Source organism: Oryctolagus cuniculus, chromosome 11, assembly GCF_964237555.1.
Source record: "Oryctolagus cuniculus chromosome 11, mOryCun1.1, whole genome shotgun sequence".
NCBI classification, from domain to species: Eukaryota; Metazoa; Chordata; class Mammalia; order Lagomorpha; family Leporidae; genus Oryctolagus; species Oryctolagus cuniculus.
In genome coordinates, this window is record NC_091442.1 from 9,493,559 (window position 1) to 9,516,827 (window position 23,269).

General features: G+C 56.0%; 1 protein-coding gene and 1 long non-coding RNA gene across 6 annotated transcripts in view; one reads left to right on the forward strand and one right to left on the reverse strand.

Moving 5' to 3' along the window:
• Positions 1-23,269, reverse strand: part of LOC127487350 (uncharacterized) — a 1,183,652-nt gene that overhangs the window by 234,487 nt on the left and 925,896 nt on the right. The gene's annotated exons all lie outside the window — the stretch shown is intronic.
• The window catches only part of ATP9A (ATPase phospholipid transporting 9A (putative)), a 136,820-nt gene that overhangs the window by 66,713 nt on the left and 46,838 nt on the right, over positions 1-23,269 (forward strand). For all 5 annotated transcript variants that reach the window (XM_070051684.1, XM_070051685.1, XM_070051688.1 and 2 more), the window contains exons 10-14: positions 4,024-4,100; positions 7,171-7,331; positions 8,568-8,710; positions 9,575-9,687; positions 19,322-19,531. In XM_070051684.1, coding sequence (XP_069907785.1) covers positions 4,024-4,100; positions 7,171-7,331; positions 8,568-8,710; positions 9,575-9,687; positions 19,322-19,531 — 704 coding nt within the window. The remainder of the gene's footprint in view (positions 1-4,023; positions 4,101-7,170; positions 7,332-8,567; positions 8,711-9,574; positions 9,688-19,321; positions 19,532-23,269) is intronic.

Here is a 23,269-nt window from a genome sequence, read left to right on the forward strand (position 1 = left end):
GAAGATCTCTCTCTCTGTAGCTTCTGGCTTCAGCTTGGTCCAGCTCCAGCTGTTGTGGCCATTTTGGGAGTGAACCAGTGGATGGAAGTCTGGTCTCTCTCTCCGTTACTCTCTTAAACTCTATCATTCAATGAAAAAAAAAAAAAAAAAAAAAAAAAAAAGGAGGGACCCGGATTGTGGCGTGATGGGTAAAACCGCCATCTGCTGTGCCAGCATCTCACATGGGTGTCGGTTTGAGTACCGGCTGCATCTCTTCCAATCCAGTTCTCTGCTAATGGTGTGGGAAAGCAGTGGAAGATGGCCCAAGTCCTTGGACCGCTGCACCCACGTGGGAGACCTGGAAGAAGTTCCTGGCTGCTGGGTTCAGATCAGTCCACCTCCGGCCATTGAGGCCATCTGGGGAGTGAACCAGTGGTTGGAAGACCTCTCTCTCTTTCTCTCTCTCTCTCTCTCTGTTTGCCTCTGCTTCTCTGTAACTCTCTGCCTTTCAAATAAATAAATAAATCTTAAAAAAAAAATAAGACAGGAAATGTTGCCAAGCTGCGCAGAGGGTCCAGCTGCCTTGCCTGGCATCCATCGGTACAGGTGTGGTTGCCATGGTAAATCCAACAAATGACTGCAAGGCCAAGGAGTCCTGGGGTGATGGAGAAGGGGCAGCTGGGGCTTGGCGCAAGAGGTAGCCTGGACGTCACAGGGCCCAGCGGTCTAGCCCAGTCCTTCCTTAAACTCTCAGTAGTGAGAGCCCCGTGTGTGGGCTTCCCCCGACTTGTAATGCATTGATTCAGGGTCCTGCCCCTGTGTGTGACCAGGCGCAGTGACGCCGTGTGCACTTGCCACACACGGTCCCCAACACCCGCCTGGTCTGTGCTCGCTCAGTGCCGCTTGTCCCTGGAGCTCGAACTGGCGTGTCACCACACCGTCCAGATGCTGTCAGAGCTTCCAGACCCTCGTTCCCAAGGGTTCAGCCCGGACACTGTTGAGGATCATAGAATAGCCCTCACCCTGGGCAGGGCCGTGCTGTTCAGTGGAGCAAGAGCTTTGAGCAATGCTTGGTTCCAACTGCCCGGCTTGTCAGAGATAATGGAGAAGATTCCTGGCTTGTCGGAGCTAATCCTGCAGAGGGTGAGGACGACTGGCGGTGACAGCACAGGAAACGGGCGGTGCCTGGGGTTGGGGTGTCTGGATGAGAGTTGTAGGTAGAGGGCGGGGACCGTGGCAGATGAGGGTGTGGTCATGTGTGGGGGTGGCCCCGCGCAGCACGGGAGTCACCCGACTGGGAGGACTTCTTGGCTGGCTTACAGCCTGGAAACAGGATGCGGTTGCCTGGGGCAACCCCGCCGGCCCAGTGTCCAATCTGCCGCAGGCTGAGCTTTGGGCCTGTGCACAGGGAGGCCTGAGGCGCGAAGGCCATTCTCAGCCCTGGGTGGCATCAGGCTGGCCTGGCCAGTGTGCAGGACCCTCCCCTTGGAGTGCCCTGTCATGAGGCCCCTCAGCCACCCTGGGCTGAGCTGTGTCTGTGCAGGAGCAGGTGCAGTGGCCATGTGGCCTTCCCAGCACAGCCTGGGCTGCCCTCCCGCCGGCCCCCCCATCTGCTGTGGCTGCAGGGGCCACCACGTTTGCAGGAGAGCACCATCTGCTGGGAGCCCCACAGCCACAGGCTGTCATTGGCCTGGCCCTGGGCCCTGGCCTTGGGAGGGACATCGTGAGCTCCTCTTGGGGTTCTTTTTCCACAGACGCAGCAGAGCACCGTGCTGTGGGTGGGGCTCTTGTACCGCAGCGGGTGTGGGAAGCTCCTGGCCCCTTTCCTGCTGCGACCATGACTGTCAGTGCTGGTGGGGGCGATGGGGAGGGGGAGGTGGCCAACTCTTGTCCAGCGGAGACCTGCTTGCATTCCTGGGCCTGCCCTGCGAGCCTGGCAGGGCTGCCCTTGCTGTCTCCCGGCTCCTTGGGCTGCCTGCCGGCTGCCCCGCACACAGCCCTCCGCCTCCCAGCTGCCCCCTCGCCTCGAGGTCCCTAGGTCTTCCCTGCGAGCCTGGCAGGGCTGCCCTTGCTGTCTCCCCGGCTCCTTGGGTGCCTGCCGGCTGCCCCGCGCACAGCGCTCCGCCTCCCAGCCGCCCCCTCGCCTCGAGGTCCCTGGTGTACTTTCCTTATCCCTGCCCGGCTCCCCCACGCTGTGGGGCTCTTCCTGGTGCAGGCTGAAAGGGGAAATGCGTGCGTTTCTGAAAGACGTTGCCAGATGGCCCCCAAAATAGCTTGTGCCAGTGGGTCTGCAGCCAGCAGCGCTGGCGGTGGGATTCCCTTTCCGACCGCTTGCGCCCGCCTCCATTCGCCTCCGGGTGTTGTCGGTCTTTTGGATCTTTGCTCATCTCATGAGGATTAAAGTGGTTTGTTTCATATTTCTTTGCTTATGTGCTGGATTGAGCATCTTTTCTGTGTCAACTGGACATTAGCATTTCTTCTTTTTTTAAGATTTGTTTATTTAACAGAATGACAGAGAAAGGGAGAGACAGAGAGATCTTCCGTCTGCTGATGCACTCCCCAAGTGGCCACAACGGCTGGGGTCAGGGGTCCAGAGCTCCATCCAGGTCTCCCCTGTGGGTGGCAGGAGCCCAAGTACTCGGGCCATTTTCCGCTGCTTTCCCAGGTGCATGAGCCAGGAGCTGGGCCAGAAGTTCCCGGTGCTGGTGCAGGGAGTGACGGCGTAACCTGCTGTACCACAGTGCCGGCCCTGTTAGTTATTCATCGTTTGGTTGGTGCTTTTCCTCATCATGCCCGGGGGAGAGAATAGGGAGGGGAAATCCTCAGGAAAGAAAATGGAGAGATCAGATGAAGGAGTTGTGCTCACTGTGGGGAGAAGGTGCCTGGGGCAGGCGCTTGGTACAGCGGTTAAGATGCTGCCTGGGGTATCTGCAAATAATGTCATGGTTCCTGGTCAGACTCCTGGCTCTGCTGCCCGTTCCGGCTTCCTGCTGGTGTGCACTCCTGGAGGCAGCAGTGATGGTTCAGTTACTCGGGTCTTTGCCACCACGTGGGAGACCTGGATTGAGTTCTGGGCTCCTGGCCTTGGTCTGGCCTAACCTCAGACGATGTGGATAGTTGAGAAGTGGAGCTCTTGTATTGCAGTGGGTGTGGGATGCTCCTGGAAGATGAGAGATGTTCCCACCCCACCCCTATCTCTCTCTCTCTCTCTCTCTGCTTTTCAAATAAAGAAAATACATAAAAATTCAGAAATTCAAAAGAACAAAAGGAAATTGTATTCATGAGTTCCTATAAACATTTTTTTAAGATTTATTTATTTATTTGAAAGGCAGAGTTAGAGAGAGAGAGAGAGAGAGAGAGAGAGAGAGAGGTCTTCCATCCACCGGTCCACTTCCCAGATGGCTGCAATGGCTGGAGCTGCACTGATCTGAAGCCAGGAGCCAAGAGCTTCTTCTGGGTCTCCCACATGGGTGCAGGGGTCCAAGGACTTGGGCCATCTTCCACTGCTTTCCCAGGCCATAGCAGAGAGCTGGATCGAAAGTGGAGCAGCTGGGTCTCGAACCGGCGCCCATATGGGATGCTGGCGCTGCAGGTGGCTGCTTTACCCACTATGCCACAGCTCTGGTCCCTCCTATGATGGTTTATGAACATAGGTATGCTCTAGGCACCTCTTAAGCTTCCACAGCCAGTGCACACAGGGTGGACAAGCCCTCCCCCATCTCTCCTGCCATTAGAAGCTTCTGGGCCCCCAGCCACCAACCTGCGGCCCCTCTGCAGTAAGGAGCGCCCTGGCCCCTGAGGCAGCCGGGGTGAATGATCCCAGTGCCTGGGGGTGGGGAGTCGTTCTACTCAACTTCCCCTGAACTGAAACGCAAGCCGACCCAAATGGCTGGTGGCTGTCGTGCTGGTCCGGTCCCCAGTGGCTGGTGCAGCAGTTGGGGCATTCCCAGGGCGTGGCTGCCGGATGTCGGACACGCTCTCTCCAGCTGTCTGTCAAGCCACCTGACTGCTGGCATCTCTCTGGCTTGTGTGTTATGGTTTCAGGCACCGTGGTGGGCGTGGTCCTCTACACCGGCCGGGAGCTTCGCAGCGTGATGAACACGTCAAACCCCCGGAGCAAGGTGTGTGCAGGGTCCCGGGCTGGCTGAGCCCAGGCACACCAGTGCTTGGTGTGGGCGGGATGAGGGATGAGCTTTAAAAACAGGGAGGGGGCACCTGTGTGTGTGTGTGGGGCGGGGGGCACAGTCCGGTGTCACAGTGAGAGAGGAGTGGGGCCTGGTGTTCTGACGTCGGCAGGGGATGTGGTCATCAGTGATGTGTTGTTTTGTGCATTTCGGAATAGCTGGAAGAAGGGAGTTTGAGTGTTACTGCCGAGAAATAACGGGTGTGCTAATTACCCGGATCTGATCTTGTCACACTGTACCCCTACATATGTACCATCATTATGCACCAACCAAAAACTAAAACCAGAAACATCTCACCATATTTCTCCATTTATGAAGTGTCTTCAGAAAGTTCATGGAAAACGCAAAGTATGAAAAAACAATGCACAGATTTCAACAATTTGTTGCACCAGGATTCATTCAGTATTTTGTTTCCCATCAGCTTTCTGCAGTACCTTTTCCTGTTCACATTTTCTTTTCCTGCATATATGTGCATGTTACACACACACACACGGGCACACACATGCATGTATATGTTACACACAGATGCACACACATGGATGCATGTCCACACGTGGACTCCTACACATGCATATGTTATATGGGCATATACACAATGCATGCATAAGGTGCACACATGTGTGCACATGTCACACACTTGGGCATATACACAAATGCATGCATACGTTACACATGTGCATATACACATACACGCCCATGTCACACACATGTGTGCACATGTCACACACTCGGGCATATACACAAATGCATGCATACGTTACACATGTGCATATACACATACACGCCCATGTCACACACATGTATGCACATGTCACACACTTGGGCATATACACAAATGCATGCATATGTTACACGTGTGTATACACATACACACATGTCACATGTATGCACATGTCACACACTAGGTCACACACATGTATGCACATGTTACACACTAGGGCATACACACATGCACACACATGTTACACATATGGGCACAAACGTGTACATTTGTTGCACAAGTGGCCATACACATGTAAGCACACATCACACACAAGGGCATATGCACATGTATGCATATGCTACACACAAGGGCACACACATGCATGTGTATGTTATACACATGGGCGTATACACACATGCATACACTACATGCATGGGCATATACACTCATGCATGTGCATGTTACATAGATGGGTGCATACACACATATGCATATGCTATAGGGCATATACACACGTATGCATATGTCACACACACATGTATTCACACATGCATACATCACACACCTGGATGCATGCACACATACATGTGCATGTTACACACATGGGCATATATGCACATGCATGCATGCACATGGGCATATATACATGCATGTATATGTTACGGATCTGGGTGCATACATATGCATGCATATGTTGTGCCCCAGCATATGCACAAATGCACACAGACATTACACACATGAGTACACACACATGTATGTATATGTTACACAGGGCACACACATATCTATGTACACGCTGCACACATGGGCATACACATGTGCATGTTACACACATGGGCATGCACACACAGGCATACATGATTTGTGAAGATGTACTCGCGTGTACACAGATACATGAAGTGCTAGCGCTTTGCCTGGCGGTTCAGTCCTCACAGCCCTCATGTAGCCCTTAGCGCAGGTGAGTCATCTCACAGGTGGGTCGTGCTGTCTGGATGACTGTGGGAAGAGGCCGGCCTGTGGGGTTCGCGACATGCTGAGTGATGTGGGGGCGCCCATCAGGTGCAGCCAGGTCTGCAGTCTCCCCAGGACCCGACTGCTGCTTGTTTCACGCACGACCCTCCCTCCAGCCTCTCCTCCCATCTCTGAGAAAACATTGTTGAACCCTGTCCTTGTCCATCACTCATTTCCCAAACTTGAGTCACAGTCAGGCCACCAGAACAGTCATCGGCACCACCGTCACGTCATCTGTCTCCGGCGTCAGCTTCGTCCTGCTCCGTTTCTTCTTCCGAACTGTTTGAAAGGCAGACAGAGAGATGCTGCATCTAGGGGTTCGCTCCGCACACGCCTGCAGCAGCTGGGGCTGAGCCAGCCCAGAGCCAGGAGCCGCGTCTCTGTCCCGGTCGCCCATGCTGGTAGCAGGGACCCCAGGCGCTCGAGCCTCCCCTGCTGCCTCCCAGGCGGAACATAGCTGGGAGCTAGAGCCGTGCCTGGAACTCGGGCCGTGGATTTGGGCTGTGGGGTCCCAGGTGCCCTCTCCGTCAGTGTGCAGATGTCTGCCCTTGTTCCCTGTGTCTGTGATGCTCTGGATTTCACGTCCTAGTCATGTTTTCTGTACTGTACGTGACAGTAAATGCCCAATTGTTAAAGCAGTCATGTTCAAGGGTGGGCGTTTGGCTCAGGGACACCTGCATGGTTCCAGTCGGGCTCCTCCGTTTCTGATCGCCCAGGAGGCGACAGGTGATGGCTTCAGTAGTTGGGTCCTGTCCCCCATGTGGGAGACGCATTGAGTTCTGGGACCCTGGCTTTGGCCTGGCCTAACCCTAGCTGTTGTGAGCATTTGGGGAGTGAACCAGCAGATGGAAGATGGCTCTTTCTTTTTCTCTTTCTCTCTGCCTTTCAAATAAAAATGAAAATTAAGAAGAACTTACGTTGATTGATGCAGCACCTAAACATCAGAGGCCACCAGTGGTGTGGCCCCCACGCTCCCACCCAGCATGGAACTCGCGTGTGGAGCTGTGCTGAGCGAGCGCGGCCGCTGGATGTCGTGGCTGCACAGTGCACAGCCGCAGCAGGGCGCTCACTTGCTGATGTTCCAAGTCTAAATCTTAAACGTTCTCCGAGGTCCCTTGGATGTCACTGATGAACTCTCGCCCACAGAGCCTGGCGTTCAAAGACTGGAGCTCTGGGGATGTGTACGTTGTTGGGGGGGACCCCACTGTCTCACCTGGAGTGGAGGCTCAGGGGTGAAGGGCCAGCTGGCCAGGCAGGCCAGGGCCGCACCAGGTCACTGTGCTCTGTCCCCAGATCGGCCTGTTTGACCTGGAGGTGAACTGCCTCACCAAGATCCTCTTTGGCGCACTGGTGGTGGTCTCACTGGTCATGGTCGCCCTCCAGCACTTTGCTGGCCGCTGGTACCTGCAGATCATCCGCTTCCTGCTCTTGTTTTCCAACATCATCCCCATCAGGTGAGCAGAGCACGGGCTGGTGTCTGGGGGCCGTGGCAGTGTCTCTCGCTGCTCATGCAAAGGTGGTGCCACTGGAGCTTTGGGAAGGAGCTGGGCCCTGCAGAGTGGCGGCCTAACCATCAGGGTCGGAGCGTGTGCCACACTCTGCGGCCGCGGCGTCCAAGCACCGGTTCTTCAGGAGCCTTCCTCCCAGAATCACTCTGGTTAAAAGGTCACTCCTGGGCTGACGTGGCACAGTGGGTTAAACCACTGCCACCTGCGATACTGGCATCCCGTAAGAGTGCTGGTTCGAGACCCAGCTGCTCCTCTTCCAGTCCAGCTCCTTGCTAATGCACCTGGGAAAGCAGCAGGTGCTTGGGCTCCTGTACTCATGTGGAGACCCGGATGGAGTTCCAGACTCCTGGCCTCAGACTGGCCGAGCCTCAGTTGTTGTGACCGTTTAGGGAATGAACCAGCGGATGGAAGGTCACTGTCTCTCACTCTGTCGTTTTGTGTATGTGTGTGTGTGTGTGCTTTTAATAATTATTTTTATTTATTTGAGGGAGTTAGGAGGAGAGAGAGACCTCTTATCCGCTGGTTCAACTCCCCAAATGGCTGCAACAGCCGTGGTTAGGCCAGGAGCTCCAGCTGTTGTCTCAGAATTTCTCTTCTCCGAGGACTGAGGCCGTGGTCTTCGGCACGACAGCGGGACGAGCTCAGGGGCTGTGTCCCAGCCAACACGCTCGGGCTGCTGGGTTCAGGGGGTCAGAGTCTGCTGTTAGCAGAGCAGGTCTTACAGCGTGACAGTGAGTGACGTGGAGGGCGTTAAAACTGCCTGTAACATAATTGGAGACTTAGTGCATCTAGCCACCTTGGAACTGCACACTTAACATGATTAAAAGGACTTTTATGTTCTGTAAATGTTAGCACAGCTTAAGAAATGAATATAATAGCAAAAATATATTAGCTTAGGGGCCAGTCATTGTTTTTGAGAAGTTAAACAGCCACCCTTTCTGTATCGGATGCTTTTTCTCTGCAATGGAGCGACTTGGTGGAAACAGCGATTTGTTCAGTGCGCTCTTTGGCAGCGGTGGGGACTGGGGTTGAATCTGTGGATTCAGGCCCGGCAGGCACCTTCTGCAGGGAGTGGGTGAGGGTGCCGCGGCCCAGGTGTAGCCAGGGCCCACCTGGCTGGTGTGAAGGCCAGGGAGTCCTGCCTGAGCCCCGCTCACCTGTCGGCTCTGGCTTTCTGGCTAGTTTGCGTGTGAACCTCGACATGGGCAAGATCGTGTACAGCTGGGTGATTCGAAGGGACTCGAAAATCCCCAGCACCGTGGTCCGCTCCAGCACCATCCCGGAGCAGCTGGGCAGGATTTCGTACCTACTCACGGACAAGACAGGTGAGCGCCTCCCGGGCCGCAGGTGCGGGGCCGCTCTCCGGAGACAGGAGGGTGCACGCTGCTCTTTCGTTCTCTTCCCCTTTTACGGGGCATGTGGCTGGTTGAGATGAAGATGATGATGATGGGTGTGGTGAGCCCCCACCGTCCTGGGCTGTTTAGTGACCCGGCTGCATCCTCACCACGTGGGTTAGGTGGTGTCTTTGTGCCCCTTTAGACGAGCACCCGAGGCACAGAGAGGTGGCGTGACATGTCACGGGCCTGGTACACAGTCGGCCTGGCCTCGAGCCCTGCTCTCACAGCCACACCCTGATCCTGCTCCCCACATCAGCGTGCCCGAGGCTGTGCGGAGAGCAAGGACTGGGGGTGGGGAGCCTGGGCGCCTTCACCTCCAACTCTTACAGGCTGTGGAGTGGAAGGGAAGCTTTCAGAAAGGAGGGGGCAGGGGAAGTTCCGGACACGTCAGCATCAGGACCCCCGACGCCTCCTGCAGGGCTCTGTCATGGCCTGTGTCAGGGCCACTCAGCTCCCCTTCGTGTGTCTTTCTGTTCAGGGTTCTGGTGCCTCTAGATAGAATCTAATTGGCCTAGTGTGAGTCACGTGCCTACCTCGCAGCCAGCGAAATTAATCCGACACCTTGATTGACAGTGCTCCTGGGTCACCCCAGCGAATGGGTGTGGCGATGTTTCCATGGCAACCGGAGGCCCCATCTTCCAAAGTGGAGTGGGATCATAGGCAGCGGTGTCAGCCGTGCAGTGCAGCAGGGGCGGCTGTGACACAGGGGAGTCTCGGACAGCAGCAGCGCCCCGACTGTTGCTCGGGGCACCCTGGGATGCACACGCGTTGCCCACGTGTCTTGTGTTTCAGGGACTCTCACCCAGAACGAGATGGTTTTCAAACGGCTGCATCTGGGGACCGTGGCCTATGGCCTTGACTCGATGGACGAGGTGCAGAGCCACATCTTCAGCATCTACACTCAGGTAAGGCCTTCCCCGCCCCCTTGATGGCTCCCCAACAGCCACGTGGAGAGAATTGGTGATGCTCTGTCGTCCACGTTTACACCGTCCGATTCTGCGGTTTTTGCTGCCTTTGTAGAACTGTGCCACTGTCACTGCAGTCGCTTTTATGTCACGTTCAAGTCTGTCCTCCCGGAGAAGCCCCATGCTCTTTAGGAATCGCTCCCTGGTTCCCGCCAGCCCCTGCAAACCCGTGGCTACCGAATCCTTTGCACTTGTGCTCCTGGTGGGTTCTCGTCTCCGCTCCACTCAGCCGACCCGTGGAAGCAGCCCGTGTGGGCGGAGGCCGTGTTCCGCGTGCGTGTGTTAGCCTAGCTGGTGATTTCTCAGCCAGTTCAGTGCGCAGAGGTGCTGGGAAGCCCCGGGTGCTGCAGGACACGGTTCTGTCCGACACCGAGTTCCCTGCAGCCTTCTCTGGCGGGCGCACGTGGGCTTCCAGGCCCTCTCCTGCGATGAGAGGAGCCGGGGCCGGCGTGTGTGCGTGGGGGGGCGCCGCACTTCCCTGGAGGACAGTTACTTCATACGGCTCACGTGGCCCCCCACAGCCGGCAGTGCACTTGTTCCAGGCTCCCTGCGTGGGCATTGGCAGTGCCCAGGGGGATCCGAGGACTTCATCTGCTGACATCCTGAGGCGCGTCGCAGGACAGGGAAGAGGAGCCAGGGTCCCTCCTCTCCCTGGTGACTGAGTCGCTGTTGGTGTCTCCAGGGTGGGGGCTGGGCACTGTTGCAGCCCTCCCTGGGTGACCTTTGCCCCAGTTTCCATCACCCTGGAGAGACCCGCGGTGCCTTCTGTGTCTAGAGTCTGGATGGTCACGCGCCTGCACGCATGGCCTCGCTGCCGTGGCTCCCAGGGATGCTCTACCCTGGATCCCGGCATTCTCAGCCCCCCTCCCCCACTTGCTTCTCCTGCAGAGGTTCCGCGCTCAGCGTGTGATGCCCCAGCCTCCCTGGTGCTCACTGCAGGATGCAGGCGCCCTCCCTGCCTTCTTCCCCATCACTGCCTGTTCACCAGCGCACCTGCCCCCACCAGTGCACCTGCCCCCACCAGCGCACCTGCCCCCACCAGCACACCTGCCCCCACCAGCACACCTGCCACCACCAGTGCACCTGCCCCCACCAGTGCACCTGCCACTACCAGCGCACCTGCCCCCACCAGCGCACCTGCCACTACCAGCGCACCTGCCCCCACCAGCGCACCTGCCCCCACCAGTGCACCTGTTTGCCTTCTGTCTTCGTCTTTTCTCACCTGCTTGGCCCAAAATGGCCTTCTCTCTGGCCTGACCTCCACAGTGACCCCTGTCAGCCCCTCCAGGTCACGGTGGTCCTCAGGGCTGCAGGTCCCTCAGGCGTCCCTCCGGCCCTCGGCACCGAGCGGAGCGTTTGTTTCCTGGTCAAGGCCCCTGCTCAGGCCTGTCCTGCTGTTGATTGATGGGTTTGGACAGCTTCATGGGCGCTGTGCCCCATGGGAGACACACCCTCACACCCTTGCCCGTTTGCGTGGTTTTACAGAAGCCGACATCCTGTCTCAGGATATTTGTGCATTTCAGTTTTATGGCTCGTTTTTGGGTTTTGCACCGATAACACTCAGCACAGGTCAGAAAACGGCATTTCTTGTCGTGAACTCTGTCTCTGGCCCCTTCCTCAGCGGAAGCTCGTAAATGGGCCAGCCGGTCCTAGTCTCGGCTTTAAGCTCTCTGGGTGGGTGGGTTGAGGTGCACGTGAGGCTGGGGTGAGCTCCGGGGCTGCGTGCGTCTCTCTGTCCAGATGACTGAATATCCTGCTGTGAGCGTTGGTGGGATGTTTCTGTGGCTGTCTTAATAACCTTGTTGAGGGGGCAGGCGCCGTGACTCACTTGGTTAATCCTCCGCCTGCAGTGCTGGCATCCCATATGGGCGCCGGGTTCTAGTCCTGGTCGCTCCTCTTCCAGTCCAGCTCTCTGCTGTGGCCCGGGAGGGCAATGGAGGATGGCCCAAGTCCTTGGGTCCTGCACCTGCGTGGGAGACCAGGAGGAAGCACCTGGCTCCTGGCTTCGGATCGGCACAGCGCTGGCTGCAGTGGCCATTTGGGGAGTGAACCAACGGAAGGAAGACCTTTCTCTCTCTTTCTCTGTCTATAACTCTATATGTCAAATAAAAAAAATAACCTTGTAGAGCTATGATTTCCAAGCCATACAATCCGGCCGTGTCAAGGTTACGGCTTGATGAGGGTCGTGGTACTGCCTGCTGCCCCGTCCAGCCTCGGAGCACAGTGCCCCCGCCCCCCCCCCCCGAAGATGCCTGTGCCCTCGGCCGTCATTTCCTTGACCTTCGTGGTTTCATCCGGAATTTTATAGCCGTGGTTATTGAAATGGGGTGTGCGTGACCTCAGGCCAGAGCTGCCAGTCTGAGCGGGTGATGGGGCAGCCCCAGAGCACAGCAGAGTGGGGAATGGCTGCCATGAAGGTGAGACTTCCTTTCCGGTCGTGGGCCCCCGTGGACTCCGAGTTGGGGTTTGCACAGTGAACCCCTGGGGTGTGGGGAGAAAAAATCAGAGCACCTGTTTGCCTTTGGTTTTCTTCTCCAACATCTAGGCAGAGTCTGAATCTTCAGCATGACGGGGCCCTCCCTCCACTGTCAGACAGGCGTGGTCTTTGAGTTCCTGGGCGTGTTTGTCTTCCGAGGGCGCAGTTTACGAGTGGCCAGGAGGCTGGCTTTAAGAGTCTTATTTAGCTAAGCCAAACTCATAAAGAGAGTGGGTGCTTCTCCAAGATTCCGGCTGGGAAGCTCCAGGTTATTAATACAAGGCCAGGTAAACAGCAGGAAGGTGGCCAGCACTTTACGGGCTGAGACTGGCTTGTTTACCTATTTACTAGTACCTGTTTAAAAAGTGATTGACGTGTGTGCAGAACCATTGAGTTCACACCTTTAAAGTGCGTGACCTTGGCAACACTTGCTACCGTCTGATTTCAGAACATTTTTTTTTTTTTTTATTTTTATTTTTTTATTTTTTTTTTTTTTGACAGGCAGAGTGGACAGTGAGAGAGAGAGACAGAGAGAAAGGTCTTCCTTTGCCGTTGGTTCACCCTCCAATGGCCGCCGCGGCCGGCGCGCTGCGGCCGGCGCACCGCGCTGATCCGATGGCAGGAGCCAGGAGCCAGGTGCTTTTCCTGGTCTCCCATGGGGTGCAGGGCCCAAGCACCTGGGCCATCCTCCACTGCACTCCCTGGCCACAGCAGAGGGCTGGCCTGGAAGAGGGGCAACCGGGACAGAATCCGGCACCCCGACCGGGACTAGAACCCGGTGTGCCGGCGCCGCTAGGCGGAGGATTAGCCTAGTGAGCCGCGGCGCCGGCCCTGATTTCAGAACATTTTTAATGATTCCAAAATCGACCTCCAGCCCTCAGGCCCCAGGCGCTTCCTTGTCCTCACCCGCCTCCCGGCAGGCCCCCCCCCCCCCCCATCTGCATCGCTGCTGTGCGGTGGCCCGTTCGGGACGTTTCCCACAAACAGCCAGAGTCGTGTGGCTGTGTCTGCCTCTTTCCTGGCCCAGGAATCCCCAGCTTGTGGGCATCAGAATTTCTCTTCTCCTTATGGCTGATAACAGGATGATTCGAAATTTAAATTTTTAGAAAATCATTTCCATGTTATTTGAAAGAGAGAACTCTCATCCTCCCCTTCACTAGGAAATGCCTGCGTTAGCCGTGATGAAGCCAGGAGCTGGGAATTCCACTTGGTCTCCCCTGTGGGGGCGGGGACCCAGGCACACAATCACTCTTTGGGGTCTGGGCGGGTGCCCCCTGGGAGCTGGAGTGGAGAACAGAGCCAGGACAGAAACCCAGGCACTGGGACGTGGAGGCAGGTGTCCCAGCTGCGTCTTAACTGCTGCACCGAATGCTCGTCCCACTAAGCTCTTTGTTTGTTTAAAATGAGTGTGAGGGGGCCGGCACTGTGGGATAGTGGGTAAAGCCACCGCCTGCAGTGCCAGCATCCCATATGGGCGCCAGTTCGAGTCCCAGCTGCTCCACTTCTGATCCAGCTCTCTGCTGAGGCCTGGGAAAGCAGTAGAAGATGGCCCAAGTCCTTGGACCCCTGCACCCACAGGGGAGACCCAGAAAAGGCTCCTGGCTCCTGGCTTCAGATCGGTGCAGCTCTGGCCGTTGTGGCCATCTGGGGAGTGAACCAGCAGATAAAAGATCTCTCTCTCTCTGCCTCTACCTCTCTGTAACTCTGCCTTTCAGGTAAATAAATAAATAAATCTTTAAAAAAGAATGAGTGTGAGTTTATGGTTTATTTTCTGTCAAAGACTTGTGTGCATAGATGCATCCAGTTCTTCAGCATTTGCTTATTATGGGCCAAATAGTGGGTTGTTGTTGTTTTGTTTTTTAGAGATTTAATTATTTGAAAGGCAGAGCGACAGAGAGAAAGAGACAGAGACAGAGACAGAGTGGCCTTCCAGCCACTGGTTCACTCCCCAAATGCCTGCAACAGTTTTGGCTGAGCCAGGTGAAGCCAGAAGCCCAGAACTCCATCCAAGTCCCCACATGGGTTGCAGGAACCCAAGTACTTGAGCCTTCACCCACTGCCCCCCGCCCCGCGCATCAGCAGGGAGCTGGACTGGAAGTGCGGTGTGCAGGACTCAAACCAGGCCCTCCGACAGGGCTTGCGGGCATCGCGAGCAGCCTCCCCCACTGTGCCACAACACGCGCCCCGGTAGTGTTCATCTTGCTTCTCCTGGAAATGTGTGGAAGGTTCACTTTATGCTTTCTAACAATTTTTTGTTTTTGTTCCTGGACACATAACCTACTTTATTTTTGACTCATTTAAACAGAATCCCTGTTTGTTTGTTTGTTTGTTTTTTTCTGATGCATTTTTCATTGTAGAAGAAGTAAATAATGCAGTTAATCACAGGGACAAAGCCCTGACACCACCAACTGTGTGTGTCACTTGGCGAACACCAGTATAAAATTGGGTGTATAACACTTGGGTGTATAAAATGCCAAACTGTTTGATCAGCATTTGTATGTCTGGACGGATGCGTGTGCATTGTTTCTCTGTAACTAATTCTTTGCCTTTTCTACAAGAAGACATCATATTCTTGCAAATCTGGTTTTTTGTTTTTTGTTTTTTTTGAAAGGCAGACTTACAAAGAGAGGAGAGAGAAAGAGGGAAAGAGAGAGAGAGAGAGAGAGAGAGATCTGCCATCTGCTGGTTCACTCCCCAAGTTGCTGCAATGACCAGGAGGCCAGAACTCCATCTGGTTTCCCATGTGGGTGGCGAGGGCAGGGCCACAGGCACCACCTCCAGTGCAGCTCTCTGCTGATGAGCCTGAGGAAGCGGTAGAGCCGGGACTTGAACCGGCGCTCCTGTGGGATGCTGGCATCCCAGGTGGCGCCCTAGCCTGCTGGCTAGAATTGACTAGATTTGTGCATGAGGATCGCATGTTAAGTTTAAAATTGCACCTATCTGCCTGGGCCCTCCTGTGCTCACTGTGTGTGGTGCTCAGGCAGGTGCACATGCATTTTTAACAATCTTTGCTGGGGATTCCGAGCGCAACCCTGGCCCCTGCCGGGTACCGCTGTCCAGTTGTCCCCTTTGCACCCATGCTGTGACTGTATAATGGTTTTGTATAAAGTCCTGGATTAAGGTAGGACAAGCGAGGAATTTGCCTCGGGCCCAAATCTAATGGGGTACCAAAGAAATCTCAGTAGCCTATGTGAATCATACAATATTTAAAAAATTTTAAATACAGTATTTAATGCAGTATTTAAAAAAAACTAATGCAGGAAATCTATAAGGAGTAAAGTATGGAAAAATTTTTAAAAAGATTTATTTGTTTATTTGAAAGGCAGAGTTAGAGGGAGGGAGGGAGAGAGAGCAAGCTTCCATCTGCTGGTTCACTCCCCAAATGGCTGCAATGGCTGGTGCTGAGCCAGGCTGAAGCCAGGAGTCAGGAGCTTATTCCTGGTCTCCGGCGGCACATTAGCAGGGAGCTGGACTGGATATGGAGCAGCTGGGTCTCAAGCCATCACCTGTGTGGGGTACTGGTACTGCAGGTGGTGGCTTAGCCACTGTGCCACAGCTGCGGTCCCCAGTTATGGAAATTTTAAGGGAAGATAAGATTTAGCCCTGTATTAACGCTGCTCGGCCTCACTGGCTGGCGGGTCCCTGTCCACTTCGTCACAGCTGAGCAGCGTACTCACAGTTGGCATTCGGGCCCTGGGGGCAGCAGCCTGCGTGTTGCCTGGGCCCACACCCTCTGTCTGCAGATGTTAGCAGACGAGGGGCAGGGTCACCATGCCGAGAACGCTTGCAGCGTGTGCCTGCATTGAGATCTGTCCTTGTCGTGGGAGGGGGCGTCTGCTGTTAAACTGCAAACACCGGGCTTCGTCCCGGATTCGGCAGGTCCCTCCACTGGCTCGCCGGGAGTGGTCGCTCTGTGCCCGACTCTCTGGTTGGTGGTGGCCCTTTGAGGCTCGTGAGTCATTGGCTTTGAGCTTTTTTTCGGGTGAGGCAGGGGCTGGGTGGTTGATGCTCCTGTCCCAGAAATTCCTTCCCTCTAATGGTGCATCTCTATCGATTGCGCCCACTCATGACGACGCAGGGCTGCCGCGATGCCCACACTCGGTGCAGTTCTGAGTGTGCAAAGATGATCAGTGTCCTAGTGACTCGGCGCTCGCTGTCTGGACGGCCCTTTCCTGTGGCACAGCCTGGAGCTCTTGCTGGGAGGTGGCCCCTCCGAGGGCCGTGCCTAAGCAGTGGAAGCTGTCTTTTATCTTTGGGTGTCTCGCTGGTGGGCTGGGATGCCGAGAACGGGGTACCCTGCCGGGCTGAGGCTGGCTCTGTGGCTGGCCATCTTGGCTCCTCTCCCCGCGCCCACTTGCCTGGGGCCTCCCGCAGCACTCCCCGGCTGGCCCCCCATGGACGTCGACGCCGGCAGCAGGGTTTCCCCAGGGCATGGGGAATCCAAGTCACCGCTGTGGACGCCACATCTGTTTCTGCTTCCCCGGGTTATTTTCTCAGTAGGGAGAAATGCGTGTAGGTTAAAGGGCCTGTGGGGAGGAGTGCGAGATAAACACGGCACCGTGTGAACCTCTTCCATATGGGAAGGCGCTGGCACCGCCCAGGCCGGGCCCTGCCATGCCATGATGGCGGGGCCCTGGCGAAAGCCCGCGGGAAGACAGAGCTGGGAGAAACGTTTATCCTGATGCAGAGCTTCTTGGAAGTCCCCGCGGTCTCTTCTGTCCTCCGGGTTTCCCACGTGCACTCTGACGCCCGTGAGTGAGGCTGCAGCACCCGGGGTCTCCGCCTCTCTCACCTCCAGGGCTCGGGCGCGAGTTTAAGGGAGCAGTCGGTGCCCTGCTGCCTGTGTGGTTGGTCGCGGCTGTCACCCTTGTCTGCTGATGTGTTGCCCGGCGGCCGCCGCACCTGATCTGAGAGTGGGGTGTTGGTGAAAGCCGCTTGGCGGGGCCCTGGCGCTGTGGGCCCTCCGCGGGCCTGAACTCCGGGTGCTTTGCGTTCTGACCTGCCGTGCCTGAGCCCTGCCAGCCCCAGGCATGCCCCTGTCCCAGGTCTCATTATTCGCCTCGTGCCTTGTGTGGAAGAATGATTTGCTCCAGGTGCCGGGGAACGCGGCCGAAACGAGGACCCGTGTCGGCGGCCTCATCACGTCAATTCGTGTGGAGCGTAAATTACAGAACTTCACACGGAAAGGTGCTCGGGTTAGCGTGCCGGCGCAGAGGACCTTCTGTACACCGCCCGCCCTGCTGATGATTTTAGTGAGGTTCTTGGTAGTGAAAAGCACCGGGCAAATAATGATTCCGTTACGCCGGAGCTGATTCATGGCTCTCATTATTGTTACCAGGCAGTGCCCTTTGGCCTGGAAGTGAAACTCGTGTGCTCCTGACACTAAGGTTAACAGCAGGAAGCCCGCGGCCTGTGTGTCCCCATGTGACCAGAATAATTTAGTAATTGTCTAATTACCTGAGGAGTCGAATGCTACTACTAAAAATAGTATGGAGAAATGAGGCGAGGGCCGTTCTTGTTTCTCGGAACCCATCTGTTCCCTATTTTGGGCACCCACGTGTCACGGGTGCCCCGAAGGATCCGCTCTCGTCCCTGCTGCTGGACAAACACGTTTCTCATGGAACGCAGAGGCCAGGAGCTCCACAAACATTTCTCGCTTCCGGATGTGGAAAGCCGGGAGGCAGGCGGACCGATGCAGGGGGTCCTTTGTCCAAACCGCGATCTTAAATCTGGAGCTCATACTGGTCAGTGTGATATTTTTCCTTCTTGTAAATACTAAAAAAAAAAATGCACACCTACTGCAGACTCCCTGCCACCACCTTAGGGATACCGTGGTTCATCTGTTGGTTTGTCGTGTGTGTGCTGCCTGCCAGGGCCGGCCCTGGGTACCAGGACAGTGAGGACAGACTCACACAGGGGCTCCCTCTTCCTGCTGTCGGACAGGAGAGAGACTTGTCAGGCGAGCAGGCCGATTCTGGAGGTGGTGACAGGAGCACAGGGTGACCTGCTCGGAGGGGGCAGGTGCAGCCGTGGCACCTGGGGACTCGGGGAGGGCTGCCCTGAGGAGGTGCTGTTTGAGCTGAGACTTGAGTGAGGAGACTGAGCAAGCCAGCCTGCAGAGATCTGGGGACAGATGGGGTCCCAGGGACGTGCAAAGGCCGGAGGCGGGAAGAAGCTGGCAGTGTGGCTGGAGGGCGCACGGCTGTTAACCATGCAGCCAAGATAAGGCCGGGAACGCTCTCCTTACCCCGTTACTGGAAGACGTTTTCCCAAGACTGAGTCACTGCTCCCTGGCCCTCTGCAGGCTGGGCCACGCGTTGACAGGTGGGGCGGGGAGAGGGAAGGCGGGCCGTGTGAGCGATGCACCTGCTGCTCGGCGACAGTTAAGCTCTGTTGCTGGCGTGAAGGGCTCGGCTTGAGCTTGGTTGAAACTGCTCTAGAGAGAGCCTCCTTGGTGGAGCCCTGGGCGCTTTCCTGCAGGAATTTCTCCTGGCCAGGCTGTCCCTGGGCTCTGCTGCACCTGCCCGGTTGCTTCTTGCCGATGGTTGTTGGCTCTGCAGGTTGTCAGCAGTTGAAGGTTTTTGCCTTCGTTGGTAAGCCAACAAGACTTCACATTTCAAACACTGGTTCTGAACCCGGGATGAACTTGGCCTCCCCAGGCCATGGGGTGCCATCTAGAGATGTTTTTGGTTTCTTGTCATACTCTGACTGCTGGCTTCCGGTGGCCGGGGGGCCAGAGACGCTGCTGAGTGTCCTGCGATGCACTGGACACTTGCACAGCAGCCGAGAGCCCATCCAGCTGCCCCAGGGAGCCCTGACACCGCCGAGGAAGGCGGACCCAGCGTCCACAGGAAGAACCTGCCTCATTGCATTTTTGGGGGGTGTCACTCATTAAATTGTAATGTGTTCCCCCTAAGCATTAGCGGTCGGAACCCAGAACGTGATGCGTCCTTTACCGCAGGGTTGCTGTAGGTAGACCTAGAGCTCCGTGCATCGGAACAGTGGACATCAACGCGGTCGCTCCACGGGGGATTCGCCCACACTTGCCAGACCCCTCCTTCCTTGCCATCTCCTTACTTGTTTCTCCTTCCCCTGCAGTCCCAGGAGCCACCGGCGCAGAAGGGCCCCACGGTCACCACCAAGGTGCGCCGGACCATGAGCAGCCGCGTGCACGAGGCCGTGAAGGCCATCGCGCTCTGCCACAACGTGACGCCCGTGTACGAGTCCAATGGCGTGACCGACCAGGCCGAGGCCGAGAAGCAGTACGAGGACTCTTGCCGCGTGTACCAGGCGTCCAGCCCTGATGAGGTAGGCTGGAGCGGGTGCTGCATGGAGGGGCTTCCTGGGCAGATGGGCCGGGGCGACGGCGTGCCGCCAGGGGACGATGCATTCCCGGACACCGGGAGGGAGGTCACGGGCTGGAGACTACACCACCTTACACACCTGCCAGCAGTGTGGGAGCATTCTAGTTTCTCCATATCTTGGCCAAGGCTTGTTACTCTCAGTCCTTTTCAAAAAAAAAAAATAATAATAATTTATTCGGGGCCAGTGTTGTGTCACAGTGGGTAGATGCAACACCAACATCTCATATGCGAGCGCCTCTTCAAGTCCCAACTGCCCTGCTTCTGATCCAGTTCCCTGCTGATGTGCCTGGGAAGGCAGCAGAAGATGGCCCAGTGCTTGGGCCCTGCCCCCTGCATGGGAGACCTGGGTGGAGCTCCGCTCTCCTAGCTTCAGCCTGGCCCAGCCCTGGCTGGTTAGCCATTTGGGGAGTGAACCAGCGGCTGAGAGATCAGTTCTCTCTCTCTCTTTCTCTCTCTAACTGCCTTTCAAATAAATAAATAAATGTTTAAAAGCAAAATGAGAGAGTGGGAGAAACAGAGCAAGATGTACCACCAGCTGCTGCTTTACTCCCTAAGTGGTCACTACAGCTGGGGCTGGGCCAGGCTGCAGCCAGGAGCCAGAAACCCCATGCTGGGACCCAAGTACTTGGGCCATCTTCCGCTGCTTCCCAGGCGCGTTGGCAGGAGCTGGATGGAAGCAGAGCAGCCAGGACCCAGACCGGCACTTGGGTGTGGGGTGCTCGCATTGCAAGCCGTGGGTTAACCCACTGCGCCACAGCGCCAGCCTCGCTGTCAGGCCTTCGGATTTTAGACATCCAGGTGGGGGTGCGGTGGTGTCTTGTTGTGGTTTTGGTTCGCATTTTCCTCAGGCCAGGGGATCTGAGCATTCTTACACGTACCTGTCAGCCATTTCTGTATCTACTCGTATCCTTTGCCCATTTTGAATTGGTTTATGTGTCTGCTTGTTGTTGAGTTTGAAGGGTTCCTTATTCTCCGTACAAGTCCCTTATCAGGAATAGAATCCGTAACTGTTTCCCCCTTCTTAGGGTTATCTTCTTACCTTTTTGATGGTGTCACTTGAAGCACAAACATTTTTAATTTTGGTAAAGTCTAGTAAACCACATACTTTTAAGATACAGTCTGTATCTACATATATCTTGTGCAGAGACCAGCAGGATTGGAATCCATGTTCACACCTCGGAGCTTGCTAGCACAGGGGCTCCCTTCTCATTCGTCCGTAGCAAGCCCCCCGCCGCCCTCCCACTGAAGGTGCTATGTGCAGGTGGGCGCAGGGTCCTCCTGTCCCTCGTCCCTGACCCTGCGAGCGTCATTCAGACCCAAGCTGAGCTCGACTCATCTGCCCACACGGTGCTCCTCTGCCCGCCCTCCCTCCAAGAAACACTTTACTCTAGTTAAGGAAGCGACTGTCACTCGGCAGGAAATTCCACAGGGGTGTACAGGGAAGGAGCCCGCGGCAGGCTAACTCCTCAAGACGCTGCCTCTGCCTCCCGAGCTCTGGGTGCGCTCGGGCCCCGTGGGGGTCCTGTCCGTGGTCGTTCCATTGCACCTGCCCATTCCCAGGAAGGGAGGGGTGAGGGCACAGAGGGCAGACTTTCCTTGATGTCACCTGAGCTATCTGCCTTTGTTAAAAAGGTCTGACTCCTGTCTCCCTGTGCTGTGCCCATGTACCCAATGCCCACGTTGTGGAGAGCAATCCGGACTAGACTAAGTTACTCGAATTAAGACTTATTCTATGCATCTGCTCTCCCCCAATATGGCGTTGGGAGAGAAGTAAACAGCTTCCGCACAGCTGCCTCCAGTTCAACCAATAAACTGTAGGACTTGCTACTGATTGGAGGAGAGCAGCGTACTCGGCGTGTGGGCAGCCGAGTTAGGATTGGCAGAGGAGGACTATAAAGGAGGAGAGAGACGGCATGCACCAGGAACATCTATGGGGAACATCTAAGGGAACCCGTGCAGCCCCCGAGAGAACCGGCCGGCGGTGTGCCGCTCCCCTGCGGAAGTGGGGAATGTGGCCAGGGGGAACTGCCCTTCCACGGAGGTGGAAGGGATAGTAGCCAACCCGGGAAGAACCAGCAGCAAACCCGGGGAAGGCCGAGCAGACGAAAGAACAGCGCAGGGTCCTGTGTCGTTCCTCCACGAAGAGGGGGAGCGACATAATGGTGCCGTGACTCGGATAGGAAACCTAGCTCGGATAGGAAACCTAGGACGGATAGCAAACTTAGGAGGGAAGAAACGGGAAGAAACGGGAAGAATTGGGAAAATACTGGAGAGAGAGACTAGCAAACAGCCTAGGGAAAAGCCGGACGAAAAGGGTGCCGGAGGAAGCTATTGAAAGCCTAGGCATAGACTCAGATACGGACTACGGGGGGAAGCTGGGAGAAATCTCTAAGGTCGAAAGCGAAAGTGAAAGCTAGAACAAACAGACTCGGACGCGGACTGTGGGGAGAGGCCAGGAGAAATGAGGGAGGAGTATCGTTGGAGGAAAGCTTGGGGAAACATACCGGGTAGAGAAAAATGTTAGGGAAATTGAAGCCGTGGGGGGCAGGCCAAGGCGGACACGAAAGCCACTTTGGGGTTCTCAAGTTAGCCCGGGAATAGGGGGCGAAAAGTTGAAACCAGAAGCTGAAACGTGAGCCTGGTTGGGATCCGTCTGATTAGCCCGGGGAGCAAAGGACGGGAAGCCAAGCCGTGGGGCGGAGACGTACGCTGGGTTGAATTCGCCAGGCTAGCCCGGGGAACTTAGATTGAATGCTAGTGGCGGACACGTAAGCCACGCTGTGTTACTCGCGGAAGCCGCCGCGTGCAGAGAGAGCACGGGGCGTGAATAGATAGGGAACGGGGCTGGCGTAGGCCGTGGTTCAGACGCGAAAGGGTTAAGTGCGAGACCGCGGAGCGCGCGAAGCCAAGCCGCGCAAAGCCGAGCTGCGCAGATGAGGCGCGGGCTGAAGCTGCGCGGAGCCGTGAAGCTGCCGGCAGCGCGAGGCACCGGGAAGCTGCAGGGATAAGAGAAATAGAAGTTTAGAAGCAAAGTGAGAGAAATAGGAATGCTGGAAGATAGAAGTAAAATGGGAGAAATAGGAATGCCCGGAGATAGAGAAATAGAGAAATAGAAAGGCCTCCCTACAACACTGCAATGTGAGAGCTTGGATTCGGTCTGCCTGATTAAGTGAGGCGATGAGCACGATGAGCACCTGCGGCGGCTAGCAGCTTATGCGCCGCAGGTCACCGAAGACAGGCACGAATTAACATCAGTAAGGCCTCCCCACAAAAAGGCAATGAGAAGGCTTGGATTCGGTTTGCCTGATAGAGCTTGTAAGCCCCTGCAGGCTCGACCAGAGCATGCGCTGCAGGGCACCGAACACAGGCATGCATCAGCACCTAAAAACCTCCTCACAACATGGCGAAGAGAGGACCCGGATTCGGTTTGCCTGATAGGACTTGTAAGAGCCTGTGGCAACTCTAGCAAGTAGAGCAGAGTGTGTGCCGCGGGACACCGAAGACAGGCGCGTATCAACGCTAAAAAATAAAAAGAAAGGGGGATCTGTGGGGAGCAATCCGGACTAGACTAAGTTACTCGAATTAAGACTTATTCTATGCATCTGCTCTCCCCCAATATGGCGTTGGGAGAGAAGTAAACAGCTTCCGCACAGCTGCCTTCAGTTCAACCAATAAACTGTAG